Source organism: Delphinus delphis, chromosome 2 (assembly GCF_949987515.2).
Source record: "Delphinus delphis chromosome 2, mDelDel1.2, whole genome shotgun sequence".
Taxonomy (NCBI): domain Eukaryota; kingdom Metazoa; phylum Chordata; class Mammalia; order Artiodactyla; family Delphinidae; genus Delphinus; species Delphinus delphis.
In genome coordinates this window covers 131,656,090-131,671,104 of record NC_082684.1, presented here as the reverse complement: position 1 = coordinate 131,671,104, position 15,015 = coordinate 131,656,090, and the positions used below count along the sequence as shown (strand labels likewise).

Genomic DNA, 15,015 nt, shown 5'->3' with positions numbered 1-15,015 from the left:
CTGCATCTGTGAAAACAGATTGGTGACCTGTCTCCAGGAAAGCAGGAAATAACACGGCTCAGGCCAGTGGTTCTCCACCAAGGGCAAGTCTGCCCCTCAAGGGGACATTTGACAATGTCTGAAGACATTTTTGGTTGTCATCATTGGAAAGAAGGGGATGCCACTGGCATCTAGTGGGTAGAGGCCAGGGAAGCTGCTAAACATCCTACAGTGCACAGGACAGCCTCCATGACAAAGAATTATCTGGCTCAAAATGTCAGCCATATCTGGGAAAATATGTATACATATAACTGATTCACTTTGTTATACAGCAGAAACTAACACACCATTGTAAAGCAATTATACTCCAATAAAGAAATTAAAAAAATAAATTTAAAAAAATGTCAGCCGTGCCCAAGTTGAAAAACCCTGCTTTTTTTTTTTTAACATCTTTATTGGAGTGTAATTGCTTTACAATGGTGTGTTAGTTTCTGCTGTATAACAAAGTGAATCAGCTATATGTATACATATATCCCCATATCCCCTCCCTCTTGCATCTCCCTCCCACCCTCCCTATCCCACCCCTCTAGGTGGTCACAGAGCACCGAGCTGATCTCCCTGTGCTATGTGGCTGCTTCCCACTAGCTATCTATTTTGCATTTGGTAGTGTATATATGTCCATGCCACTCTCTCACTTCGTCCCAGCTTCCCTTACCCCTCCCTGTGTCCTCAAGTCCATCATACAGAGTGAAGTAAGTCAGAAAGAGGAAAACCCTGCTTTTAGGTTGTTTCATTTCTAGGACATAATAAATATTATAACCCGGAGGGTCAGCCAGCTAGAATACACTGGTATGGTTGTGCCTGTAGTTGAACTTAACATACCTCCTTACTGGTTTTCAAAGAGCTCCCGTCCCAGCCGGCCCTCACTGCCCCAGCCCCTCCCTGATCTGCAGAGCTTCCCGGGGTCCAGCACTAAAGGGTTGACACCAGGCGCAGCAAAAGGAAGGGGCGCGTCCAGGACCAGGCCTCCATCTCTGCAGCTGCAGCTGTTCTGATTAGCCAAGGCCCGGCCTGAGCCGCTGCAAGAGATTTGGGCCTTCCCCTTGGGTAACGTGGGAGAGAAACCCAGAACATGAGAAGCTTTTCATTCACACACATTGAAACACAGAACCATTTCTTCATAAATATTTCCTCTGATTATTATTATTATTGGTAATATTTACTTCAAATTAGCTCTTTTTTAAAAACTGAAAAGACCTTTGCTTTAGCCTGATTAAATGGTAACACATGTTCACTATTAAACATTCAAAGGAAACAAAATTTTCTGAGTGTGGTGAGAATTTCTGCTGGTCGTAGCTCTGCTAAAGGGTGGAGAAGCCCACCTCTCCGAGCACCGGGGAGAAGGAGAGGTTAAAACAGACGTCGTGGGCTTCTCTGGTGGCGCAGTGGTTGAGAGTTCGCCTGCCGATGCAGGGGACACGGGTTTGTGCCCCGGTCCGGGAAGATCCCACATGCCGCGGAGCGGCTGGGCCCGTAAGCCATGGCCGCTGAGCCTGCGTATCCGCGGAGCCTGTGCTCTGCAACGGGAGAGGCCACAGCAGTGAGAGGCCCGCGTACGGCAAAAATAACCCAACAAAACAAAACAGACGTCGTTCACTGTCAGTCATCACGACATGGAGGGCCATGGAGGAGGGGAGTCTCCCCACAGGTCCCCAGCATGCAGCAGCAGATCGGATGTGTCCTGCACGGCCTGCCTTTTGCCTACTTATCCTCGGATGGGGCTGGGAGCCTCTCCTGTTCCTCTCAGACCTTTGAAACGATTCTAGGAGAGAGACTTCAGCAGCCAAGAGCTGGGAAACTGCGCAGGGAATATCTGATTATTTCTAAGTGTTATCTTGAAGAGGAGATAAAGAGGCTTTGTTGAGAAACTTTCCTGCTGGTGTCGGCCCCTTGGAGTCCTGAACCTTCCACTCACTGCTCTAGAAAAAGAAACTATTAAGTACTTCAGGTCCTGCCGAGGAGAAAAAGAGTCCCGTGATCTGTGGCCAGAAATTCCTCTGAGACACATGAAATCAAACTGTGCGTGCTGTTTTGCAGCTGGATTGAGGTTGAAATACTGTGGTCGCATTTCCCTGGAAATGAACTTGGGAGCAATGGCTGCATAGCATTCCACTGTAGGGATGGAGCATACTTTATTTACCCAGTTGTCTGCAGATGGATGTTTTACTAAAATCACTACAGAGAACAGCCATATAATTAAATCTTTGTGAGAGAGTTTCCTAGAAGTGGAATTGCTGGGTCCTGAGCTCCAGAGCCCATGCCCTCGTCACTAGCTATCCTTTCTCAGAGATAGCGAAGACCCTCGGATGGGGAAAAAAGAGAATTTTAAAGAAATCCCAAAAGACATGTTCCCACATGCTCTGAACAAGGTTTGCCCCAAACCAGAAGCCCGTGGCTGCCACAATGACAGCCACACCACCCAGCCTAAGCAGGCCGACCGGCAGCTGGGTCATCCCAGGAACCACTGTCTCCCCCCGATGGTGGAGCCCAGTGCTTCTCTGAGGTCTGGAACCTGATGACACCAGGGATGACAGGCCCCAGACAGGCTGGAGCAGGCGGCTTTACCTGGTAGGGTCTTCAAGGTCCGGAGGGAAGTCAGTTCTGCAGGCTTCATCGTGAACCCATCTCCCCACCCGCCCCCGCCCCCCAGCCCCCCTCCACCTGGTCCCAGACTTCCAGGGAGTCAGAAGGAAGTTGCTGACCTGTCCCCTGGGGGAATAATTGTATTAGTGATAAGGTGGCCTCTGGCGGCTTTGTCAGCAGATTCAAGGCTTTGGGCTGAGTAATCCTTTGGTGTCTGCCCCAGCAGCTGGTGGTCACAGATCAGGAGAGACCGCCCCCCCCCCGTCCCCCGGTCCCCCCCACCCCGTCCCCCGGCCCGGCTGGGCTGTCATCTTTTTCCCCAGCACGGTCACAGCTCTGGCTGGGCCTGAACTGCCAGAGAACCGAGGGCCAGGATGAGAAAGGAGCTCGGCTGGAGAGCCAGCAATGACATAGAGAGCCAACATAATAAAGTCAAAACCAACAGTGTAAGAACAAGCAGGTCAAACACTGTCAGTGTCTTTTATTCTAATGGATTTATTTATTTTTTATTCTATACCCACTCCAGAATACCAGGAAAAGAAGGACAAGTTAAAAATGGACTTCTGTCCGTTAAGTGTCTTGTGATCCACGTGCCCAGCTGGCCTGAAACCTGAACCTGACCTTGGAATCTCCCACTGACTGAGGAGAGAAAGTTGACCTGGCATGAGGTCAACATTAAGGACAATATCTGGCCCTGGAGGTGCCTCTAGAAAGAGAGCAGTCGGGGCAGACTACCTGGAGGAGGTGAGCCCTGAACAGGCCTTGAAGGATGGGATTAATTGTGCAGGGAGAGCAGGAGGGGCAGGGCAGCTCAGATGGAGAACAGCAGAGAAAAGACCCTCCAGGGGAAAGAAGTCCCCTCCTTCTCCGCTTCCTCACTCAGCTCTCCCCTCGAAACCTCCTCCCCATGCCTTGAACTCCTTCCTCGCGGTCCTTCCCATGCACTTGCTCAGAGGAACCGAGCCTTGGAGCAATCCTGGTGTCCACCTCCTCCTCCCAGCCTCTGCTACCCTGCTGGGGGCTCCAAGGAAAATCCTATACCTGCCCAGACTGTCACCGTCTTTATTCTCAGCTGGGACTCAGAGCTTCCCCCAGAGTCCCTCCCTGAGTCCCTTCCCCAGCGTGGCTGCTTCAGACCTCACCTGTGCAAGGTGTTCCCCCCAGCCTCTGCCTTCCGGCCTGGCTCCCTCTCACCTTGGACTGTGCTAACGCCTGCGGTGTCACCTCCTCTGATCCCACCACAACCCCCCCCGGGGGCACTAGCCTACATAGTTTAGAGAGGAGACAAAGAGAGAGGCAGAATCATTTGCTCACACAGCCAGGAAGATGTAAAACCAGGATCCGAGAGGAGGTCCGCTGACCCGGAGCCTGCCCTAAGCCCTGGGTTCTCTCATTCCTTCCCGGCGACCCCTCTCCAGGCCAAAGCCATCCCTCTACCTCTGCCCTGTACCCCCCAGGCTTGCTTCAGGGATCCAGTATTCGATTCACACCCCGTCTCCAGCTTTACTCTCTCTCCCCCTGCCTCTTTCTCCTCTGTGTCTCCCATTATAAAAGGAACTTCGGTTCTCAAATATTTTTCTTTTAATATCTCCCTCCACAGGAAAAAATAAATAAATAAAAAATAAAACTTTCTTCAGTGTCACCCTTCCTACAAACCCCTTAGCTCTGTCTCCTTCTACTCTCAGCCCAGGGCTCTGCTTCCAGGTCCTCCCCACCAGCACCACCAACCCAGGGCCATCTGCTGTCCCTTCGTGTGGAATGACTCTGGCCAAAGGCGCCAGCTACCTCCTGCTGCTAAAGCCTAGCAGAGCGACTGCTCAGACTCTTCTTGGAGTGCACCGTGGTACAAAGTGGGAGTCTGGGAATCAGACACAAGTTTGAAACCCCCATCTCCATCCCCAACCTCCTCCACCACTCTGTAGCTGTGTGGCCTGAAGGGAATTGCTTAACCTCTCTGAGACTCAATTTCCTGATCTGTGAGTTGAGGGTAATAATGATAACTCTTTATAGGGATGCTGTGAGGCTTGGATATATTGCCAGCATTTGTGGAAGCACTCTTCTTGCTTACTTTCTCATCCTTATTATTGGGGATACAAACGACCTCAAAGGACACTTGACCTGGTGGATGCCTCCATCCTTGAATCCTCCCCCAGCCTTTGCTCCCATGACCCACGCCATCCCGATTTTCCCTCTTAGCTCCTCTGCCAGCGGATCCCCCTCAGCCCAGGCTTCCAGGACTAGAGGCCGTCAGCTCAGCCTTGGGCACTTTCCTACCGCACAGGGTGCCCCAGACTGTCTCTCAATCCCGGGGCTTCAGGGAGCATCTCTTTGCGGAGAAGTTGGGGATGGGTTGGTTGGGGGCGTGTGGAGTTGGTCCGGGGGTATCTGTGGGTGGAAGCTCGGGGCAGAGACGGAGGCAAGGATCTGATGTGAAGTGGTCGTGGAAGCCGCAAAGGTGTGCAAGTTTACCCAAGCGGGGAGAGTGGAAAGGTCTGCTGGGGCCCTGGAGGTGCTCAGGGGTTCAGAGCGGGAGGAAGACAGTTAAGATAGTTCCAGAAGAATGGAAGAGATGAGCTTCGGGAAGGAGGGATGGGTCAATCGAGTTCAAGGAGACGCCCTTGGATTTGGAGGTTAGCTGGAGCAAGACACCTTGGCCATGGAAGGTCCCGAGGGCCTGCCCATCAGCAGAGTGGTGAGGGCGAGGACAGAGGCAGAGAAGCCCAGGTGAGGGGCCTCAGCTCAGTGGCCTCGATCTTCTGAGGCCCCAGAAAGCGGATTACCCTGCAAAGCCCCTCAAGCTGACTTTCCAAATCCCCAGTAGTGCTTCTCTGTCACAGGGAGGGTTAACCCCACTTACAGAAGGGCGCTGCACCGCCCCCTCTGTCCCCTTAACTCCATGATTCCTTCCAGAAGTTTCACACTGTCCCTCCTCTCCCTCAGGCTCTAAGGCTGGGCCAAGCCCTGCCCCAGGCTCACCCAGAGGTGAGCCCAGTTCTGCTGAGGATGTGTGGTCCCCTCCAGACCAACATGGGCCTTTCTGCGGCGGCCTGGGCGTGGGGTGGGAATGGGGATGGGGGCCAAGGGGTCGGGAAAGGAATGGCTGTTTGCCAAGGCTTCCTCTGGGATCTTCTCCACAGCCCTGAGAGGCAATCAGAATAACAGCCCCCATCATTTATTACATGCCTACTAAGTGCTAAGTGCCAGGCCCTGGAATGCTTTGAGGATCATCTGACTTAGCTTCCCCAGCTACCCTCCAAGGCAGGTACTTCTGTCACCCCTTTTTACTGGAGACTGAAGCTCAGACGGCTTAAAGCACTTGCTCAGGGACGTGTGGCTGGCTGTGAGGCAGCAGGGATTTGAACTTGGGTCTGTCTTGGCTGTCTCCAACCACCCTCGGGGTCAAAGGAAACACAAACGCCTCCTCCCACCTCCCCAGCTCAGAACCGTCACTGGGTTCGAGCTGGGAAGACTGGATCTGGGGACACTAAGGGACCAGCCTGCCTGGAACTGTGAGGACAAGTCAGGGAAGGGCTGGGAGGCCGCCTGAGAGCCCGTAGCCAGGCTCAGGGGCTGCATCCTCACCCCCTCCAGTCCTGCAGGAGACCCTCCACGGGCGGCCCAGACCCCACCTGCAAGGCGGCCTCAGACCCTACATTGGACCCATTTCCACATGCGATGGGAGCTGCCTCTGTGCTGGGCGTCTGGGGACTGCTAGCCTTTCAGGAGTGCCCAGACCCTCAAATCCTGGGCCCCAAGCCATCCCTTATGAAGGGATTAGGTGAGAAGCGCCGGGGCAGAGAGCAGTGCCCACAGTGAGCACCCTGTATGTGGAGCCACACCCAGGCACACACACATCTCGGCCACACACTTGTCCCCAGACCCCTACGGTCCCGGGGCCAGTGGAGTCCACACCTCCCTCCACGATTTGATCAGCTTGAGAGCACAGGGACCCGGAGACGCTGAGCATCCTGGGAGCCGGTGTGGGTGCAGCAGGCCCGAGCGGCTCCCGGGGGCACCTTGGTAATGCTGCAGGTGTGGCTGGTTGATCCCCTGCGGAGACAGTAAAGATTAAGAGGATCATAAGCTGCCTCCAGTGCTGCCCCGGGAGAAATCCCCCCAAGCCAGAGCTGCTGCTCTGAGGGGAAGTTGGGGCAGCTCCTGAGTTTAGACAGAGGGGCCAGGAGGCAGGAGCACAGAGAGGAGCGACAAGGAGACAGAGACAGAGGGAGAAGTAGAGATAGACAAGAGACGAGGGCACCGACAGAGAGACAGAGGATCAGAGAGGGAGGCAGAGGCTGGGCCCGGCTCAGCGATCCTGAGGCCTCTTAGGCAGGAAGGCTGGGACCAGCCAGGACCAGGCCGACAGCGCCCATGAGCTCCAACATGGCTGCGGCGGCGCCAACAGCTGTGCCTGCCTCCAGGAAGGAGTCTCCAGGCAGGTGGGGCCTGGGGGAGGAGCTGACAGGTATGGCTTTCCTGGACGTAGGAGGGTCTGGACCCTTGGAGAGTGGAGTGTGGGTCAGAGGTTTGCAGGGACCGTGAAAGGAGCCGGAGCGACTCAGACCGAGCCCCAAGGACTGTGGGCAAGTGTGAGGGAACCTGCTGGCAAACCCAGAATCCTAGAAACATGGGGATCAGACAGGACAGCTGAGCGGATGGGGGAGGAAAGGAGAGAGAAGGGCCCTCAGGGGGTGGGAGCAGAGGTCCGTAGCAGTGGTGCCAAGATTGCTTTTTTGCATGAAGGAGCCTGAAGCCACCTGCAGAGAGAGGGAACGGGAGGTGGGGCAGAGAGTGTCCTCTTGTTGAGAACTGGCCATGGAGAGAGAAGGGGGAGGAGGAGGGCTGAGGGGGTGTGATACGCGAGACACTCTTCCAGATGGGAGAGACACAGGCGTGTCTAAAGGCGGGTGGACGCTGAGGACGAGGAAGCAAGGAGGGCGTAGGGGCCCCTGAGGAGGCGGGAGGGGGGATGTGAGCAGCCCTGGGCCAGTCCCCACCCAGCGCGGCTGCCCCTCAGGCGCAGGGCCCTCGCTCCAGTGCCGCGTGTGTGGGGACAGCAGCAGCGGGAAGCACTATGGCATCTACGCCTGCAACGGCTGCAGCGGCTTCTTCAAGAGGAGCGTGAGGCGGCGGCTCATCTACAGGTGAAGCGGGGCAGCGCCCCGCCGCCCTCCAGCCCCTAAAGGGGCCTGGGAGGGACGAAGGACATTCAGGGAAGAAGGAGCTGTGGCAAACATGTCCGAAACCCCCGGCCCAGGGCCTGGGCGGGACCCTGACTCCCTGGGGGGGTTCCCCTCCGCCCACAGGTGCCAGGTGGGGGCAGGGATGTGCCCGGTGGACAAGGCCCACCGCAACCAGTGCCAGGCCTGCCGGCTGAAGAAGTGCTTGCAGGCGGGCATGAACCAGGACGGTGAGTCGGGAGACCACCCGGAGAGGCGTGGCGGAAGAGAAGGGGGCGTGCGACCCGTGGGGCGTCCTAACCCTCCCTGTCTCCCCAGCCGTGCAGAATGAGCGCCAGCCACGAAGCACCGCCCAGGTCCGAATGGACCGCGTGGAGTCAGACACGGAGCCCTGGCTGGAGCCCCTGGCGGCTCCCCCGACCCCAGCGGGGCCCAGCCCGCGGGGCCCTACACCTGTGTCTGCAGCCAGAGCCCTGGGGCCCCGGGCCCTCACACCTCCAGGCCACCACCACTTCATGGCCAGCCTGATAACGGCCGAAACCTGCACTAAGCTGGAGCCGGAGGATGGTAAGTGGGAGGAGAGCTGAGCTCCCGGGTCCTGCCTTCATCCCACACCTGGGCCCCTGAGGAGCCCCTGCCGCCTACCTCGGAGCAGGGGCTGATGCACAGCCTCCTCCTCCAACAGCTGATGAGAATATTGATGTCACCAGCAATGACCCCGAGTTCCCCTCGTCCCCATACTCCTCCTCCTCCCCCTGGGGCCTGGACAGCATCCATGAGACGTCAGCTCGCCTCCTCTTCATGGCTGTCAAGTGGGCCAAGAACCTGCCCGTGTTCTCCAACCTGCCCTTCCGGGATCAGGTATACCCGTCAGGGGGCTCACAAGAGTCCGCCGGGCTGGGGGCACATACCTCCTTGTGCAGGTGATGATTGGCGGTGCATGTGGCTTGGGGATGGTGACGGCTGGGGACACCCATGCCTCAGAGTCAGTGATGGTCAGGGACACCAGTCTCAGGGATCTGACTCTCTGGGCAGCAATGATGGTCAGGGTCATCACCCAGGGGAAAGTGATGGCCAGGGATACACGGGGACCAGGGATTTGAAGACAGTGTCTGTGCCCCTCTGGGTCTTCTTTCCTCCTAGACAAGCCCTCGGGCCCTACAGATGCTCTGTTTGTCACAGGGTGGTCTGCACACCCTAAACAGCATCAGTGGGCAAACCTGGGCTCCCTTGGAACACAAATGCCCCTGACTTCAGGGCTTGCATTTCAGCCCTGCCTCTTCTCCGCTAGACCAGCCCTCTGGGCTTCTCATGAGCGAGGGGACCTGTCATGACAGATCCAGGAAGAGAGGCACACTGAGAATCTGAGTCCTCAGCCAGTGGCTTGGATGAAGCAGCTCAGAAGCCAGGCTGAGGATGCCTAACTTAGGATGCTGGTGGGGAGTCCCTGAGGCTACCCAGCTTCTCACAGCTCCAGGATTTCCTGTGTGTCCCACTTGCAGCTTTGGATGGAGCCCACAGAGTATCTTGAAGCTGAGGCATCTGGGCCAGATGGTGCCAAGTCCCAGAGCTCTGGAGCCCTGGTTGATGTCAGGCAGAGGTCAGAATGTTCTGGGCATCCGGGACCAGCCCTTCGTTTCCTAGGACACCCGAGAAGGTGGCAGAGGTTCCAGGCTGAGCCAGAGGAGCTGTGTATCAGTCATAACCCTCGCCCTCTCTCTGGGCACAGGTGATCCTGCTGGAAGAGGCATGGAGTGAACTCTTCCTCCTCGGAGCCATCCAGTGGTCTCTGCCCCTGGACAGCTGCCCCCTGCTGGCCCCGCCTGAGGCCTCTGCTGGTGGCAGCTCTCAGGGCCGGCTGGCACTGGCCAGTGCAGAGACTCGAATCCTGCAGGAAACCATTTCAAGGTTCCGGGCACTGGCGGTGGACCCCACGGAGTTCGCCTGCATGAAGGCCCTGGTCCTCTTCAAACCAGGTAGCTGAGTCTTTGCCCAAGCCTTAGAGGAGAGTGGTTGGGGGTGAAGAAAGGGACTTCTGGTGACTTCCTTCTGCCTCTCACTTTCCCTCCATGGCCCCACATAGACGCAGATGTGTGCAGACTTCTTCCCTGGGGGCAGGAGGGGATGGATGGCTGCAGGGCTGGGCTCACGCCTCCTGAGGCCCTGGCTGACTGTGACGGGGGAGGAGGGGCTGAGAGAGAAGCTCACTGCTGCCGCTTCTCTCCAGAAACGCGGGGCCTGAAGGATCCTGAGCATGTGGAGGCCTTGCAGGACCAGTCCCAGGTGATGCTGAGCCAGCACAGCAAGGCCCACCATCCCAGCCAGCCTGTGAGGTGACCCGCGCACGTGCCTCCCTGCCCATCTCTCCCTTCATCTCGCCATCCCCCTGCCCACCTCTCTGACACCATCTCAGGGCTGCACTGTTTAGACGGCACAAGGGTCTCAGTACAACCGGCCCGTGGCTGACACCTACTGAGTGCCAGGCACAGCACCAGGCCCGGGAGTAGGGACCAAAATGTGCATAAGGCAAACTTGCTGTCTCCTAGGGGTGCCCAGCACAGTGACCACGCTGCAGTTGAGGGCTGGTCTTGAGGGCTGCATGTGTCTGCAGGAGACAGAGACCCACTGGGAGATGGGGTGCCAAGCAGAGCTGGAGGCAGGGCTGGACTTGGAGGAAGGATAAGGTCTATAAGGAGAGAAATCATCATTCACCAAGGTGGGGAGAGAGAGAGAGGCGAATATGCATGTGTTCTTAGGTCAGGAGCCCAGTTTGGAAGGTATAAGAGATCGCTGCCACTGAGAAGGTGGCAGGCTAAGCCAGAATGGCTCTCTGGCATCAGCCTGTGCAGGCCAGCCAAAGGCCAAATCTGATCTGCTAGGCAGAGAGGAGCCACTGCAGGCTTTTGAGCGAGAGAGTGTTGTACACAGAGCTGGGCTTCATGCAGGGGCATGGCAGTGAGTACAGAGCATCCAACCAGGGAGGGAAGCAGACATTGCCATGATCCAGGGGAGCCGTGGAGTTTCTGCTCTTTGGGAGTGGAAAGGCAATGACAGATGCGGGAGCCACTGGGAGATGGGATGGGTCAGACTTGGCACTTGAGTGGATATAAGGAACGAGGGGAAGAAGAGCTATTTGGGAGACGAGGTAGTCAAGAAATAAAAAGGAAAGTCAGGAGGAAAAGAGTTTTGAGGGAACATGAGGCCTGTTGGAGGTGCAGCAGGACATCTGACAGGGATGCATTTGCACAAGCCGTGTGCATGGACAATAGCCCTGCCCTGGCTGGGTTTGGAGGACAGTGGCTGCCAGCTGAGACTGTGATTGCAGCGATAGTGGGGCAGGAGCCAGTGCTCTGGGACTGCCCGGCTCGCCCCGGCACCAGCAGATCCAACGGAGCTTCAGCAAGATTGGACCACTTGGACTCCAGGAACCTATTGGCTATTTTAGACCATATTTTCTGCATTCTCTTGGGCCCCCAGCAGTTCTCTCTGAAGAAGTAAGCTAACACGGGCACCCTCGAATCCCCTGTAATCTGAGAAATCATCTAAAGAAGAGGTAATTTTCTTTTAGAAAGAGTCAAAGGTATAAGGACTATACCCATCACACAGAAAGATTTCTGCTATTGGTGAGCATAGGTAGAACGTGTCCCTAAGGCTCAACACAGCACCCTAAGAACAGTCATCACAGACATTCAGGCACCAGTGGCCCTCCTTCACCAGGTTTCTGTTGGGCTCAGCTCCCAGAGATGTCTGGGCATATTGGTTTTGTGTCAAATTTCAAAATTCTGATTAACACTTCCTTTGCCACTCCTACTGGAGTTGGTTCAGTATCCACTACAGGCAGAAACTGAGTGCTGAGCAAGTGATTTGGGGTTCTCTAAGCCAGCGTGTTTCAGTTTTTAAAAACTGCAACACCCAGGAAGAAATGCAATTTCCATCATAACCCAATAACACACAGACCCTGAAACAAAGTTCCCCCTGCCCTCACTTTGAATGATTTACTCTGATATTTCTGTTTAAATTATTTAAATTGTTTATTGTTTAAAAAGGCTGGTTGTGACCCACTTCTGGCAGTTTGAAAAACAATTTCTCTACTTGGCTTTATAGTTACTCCTTCCTGACACTGATTAGATCAGAAAAGCAGAAGGGAGGGTTGCCCGACTGCTCAGTGCCACCAGCTTGGCTCTTACAAGAGAAAGAAAGCCCTTGGTTTGGAAAAACAGGTTCAGTAGGTCATTGGGAGGTGGAAAGACTTCCTGTAGACCTCCGTGGTAGAAGCTGAGTGTGGAGCTGCCCCAATTTGTTGTGGCCTCCTTGACACTGGGCACTGACCCCAGCTGTCAGTCCTCCCACCCAAGGAGGGTCTAATGCCCCTCCTCGTCTCTTGGAGCTTCACCATCCACGTTCTCAGCACTGGGGACCCCTGCCTTGGCAAATGCTTCTTATTTAAAACTACAATTACTCCTTTTCTGGATGAGTATCTCAGCCACAAAAATTAAGTTTCGATTGCAGAACATTTTCACTAATGGCTAGCTACTCTATCATCCTAGGTGGCTTACAGAGGGCAATTTATATATATATATATAGATATATATATATATGTGTGTGTGTATATATATATATATATATATATATATATATATATATATATGTTTTGGCCGTGCCACGCGGCTTGTGGGATCTTAGTTCCCCAACCAGGGATTGAACCCAGGCCGCATGAGTGAAAGCGCCAAGTCCTAACCACTTGACCCCCAGGAAATTCCCAGGAATTTATATTCTTATTCAAATATATATGGTATTAATCATCATGTAATTATAATCATTATATTCAGTTAATAATATATTCACATGTACTATTAATATAAATAACTTCTCGGGCTTCCCTGGTGGCGCAGTGGTTGAGAGTCCGCCTGCCGATGCAGGGGACACAGGTTCGTGTCCCGGTCTGGGAAGATCCCACATGCCGCGGAACGGCTGGGCCCATGAACCATGGCTGCTGAGCCTGTGTGCCCGGAGCCTGTGCTCTGCAACGGGCAAAAAAAAAAAAAAAAAAAAAAAAAAAAAAAATATATATATATATATATAACTTCTCACTTTATAATCTTTACACATAATAAACGATATTTATTCACTATTTTCATCACACTCCTCAACTAAAGATTGGAGGAGGGCCACAGTGGGTCAGGGGTAGGTGAATGGGGCCTTTCCTCTAAGCTCCTCCTTACTCGCCCTGGGCGCCAGTCATCTCCCCTCTCCTTCCCCTTCTGCCTCTCCTGGGATGGCACTGTCCCTAGGACTCGGGCTCAGAAGCTGATAACCAAACTGATGGTGTCCTCTATCCTGTTCAGGTTTGGGAAACTGCTCCTGCTCCTACCGGCTTTGAGGTTTATTACTTCTGAACGTGTTGAGCTCCTCTTTTTCCGCAAGACCATAGGAAATACTCCAATGGAGAAGCTCCTTTGTGATATGTTCAAAAACTAGTGGAGGTGGAAATAAAATGGGTGCAACCACTTTGGAAAACAATCTACTGAAGCTAAACATCTGCCTGCCCTTTGATTCAGCAACTGTACCCGTAGGTATGTGTACCTAGCAGAAATGTTCACCAAAAGATAGGACAAGAATGTTCATAGCAGCTTTTTTCATAATAGCTCCAAACTGTACAATGACAATAGGATGGATTAATAAATTGTGGTACATTCATAAAATGGAAAACAGCAATAAAAAGGAATGAACCATCAATATTATGTGGCAACATGGATAAATTTCACAGATGTAAACGTTGAACAAAAGCATCCAGGCACCAGTTCTGCTTATACAAAGTTCAAGAACAGGCAAGACTAACCAATGGTGGTAGAAGCTGGAATAGTGGTTACCTCCGCGGCAGGGGTTGGGGTTGATTGGAAAGGGGCCTGAGGGAGCTTTCTGATGTGCTACAAATGTTCTTTATTTTGATCCAGGTGGTGGTTTCATAAATTTATCCATTCATAAAAATTAATTGAGCCATGCACTTAAGATTTGTGCAATTTACTGTATTGTTAGACCTCAAAAAAAAAAAAAGTGAAAAAACAAAAACAGGAAGACAATGTGGCCAAGGTTCTCCCTTTGAAGACGCTGAAAGAGTGAGTACAGGGTCTCGAATTCCATCTGGTTTTGCCACTCCGAGTCATAGTCCAGGTGCCACAAAGCCAAGCCCAGTGAAAAATCTCCCAGAGGATTCAACAACCCAGCTTCTCTCTAGATGGCATCCCACCACCCCATGGCTTCTCCCCATCTTTCTCTTCCTCATCCTTCCTCACCTCTCCGTAAACAAAGGTGAGCTCCATGCAACTCGACTCAAGGCAGCCACAGGCACTTTTTGTGAAGGGGAATCTCCATCACTTCTTTTTTTTTTTTTTAAATAAATTTATTTATTTAATTTTGGCTGCGTTGGGTCTTCATTGCTGCGCGAGGGCTTTCTCTAGTTGCGGCGAGCGGGGGCTACTATTCATTGCGGTGCGTGGGCATCTCATCGTGGCGGCTTCTCTGGTTATGGAGCAGGGGCTGTAGGTGTGCGGGCTTCAGCTTCAGTAGTTGTGGCACGCAGGCTCAGTAGTTGTGGCACAAGGGCTTAGTTGCTCCACAGCATGTGGGATCTTCCTGAACCAAGGATCGAACCCCTATCCCCTGCATTGGCAGGTGGGTTCTTAACCACTGCGCCACCAGGGAAGTCCCTCCATCACTTTTTTAAAAAATAAATTTATTTCATTTATTTTATTTTTGGCTGTGTTGGGTCTTCACTGCTGCGCTCGGGCTTTCTCTAGGTGCGACGAGTGTGGGCTTCTCATTGCGGTGGCTTCTCTTGTTGCAGAGCACGGGCTCTAGGCGCGCTGGCACGCAGGCCCCGTAGTTGTGGCTCGCGGGCTCTAGAGTGCAGGCTCAGCAGTTGTGGCACACGGCCTTAGTTGCTCCGCAGCATGTGGGATCTTCCCGAACCAGGGCTTGAACCCGTGTCCCCTGCATTGGCAGGCGGATCCTTAACCACTGCACCACCAGGGAAGCCCCCCCCCCACCCCCGCTCCGCATGACTTCTTAATTCCTTATGGAAAGATGAAGTTCAGACAAATCTCTTCCTTTTCAAAGACAGATCCAGAAGACCTAGAAAATAATAATTTATAAAATATTAACGTATCTCAGGCACTTGATACACCAGGCAGTGAACTGAGCACTGAATGTGTAT

At 53.7% G+C, this 15,015-nt stretch overlaps 1 protein-coding gene across 1 annotated transcript; it reads left to right on the top strand.

Moving 5' to 3' along the window:
• The first annotated feature begins 6,981 nt into the window (after positions 1-6,981).
• Positions 6,982-13,280, top strand: NR2E3 (nuclear receptor subfamily 2 group E member 3). Its single transcript, XM_060003702.1, has 8 exons — positions 6,982-7,087; positions 7,640-7,766; positions 7,929-8,032; positions 8,121-8,369; positions 8,488-8,663; positions 9,532-9,778; positions 10,030-10,135; positions 13,148-13,280. The coding sequence occupies exons 1-8, from the start codon at positions 6,994-6,996 to the stop codon at positions 13,278-13,280; spliced, it is 1,236 nt and encodes a 411-aa protein (XP_059859685.1). The 5' UTR covers positions 6,982-6,993.
• The last annotated feature ends 1,735 nt before the right edge of the window (positions 13,281-15,015 follow it).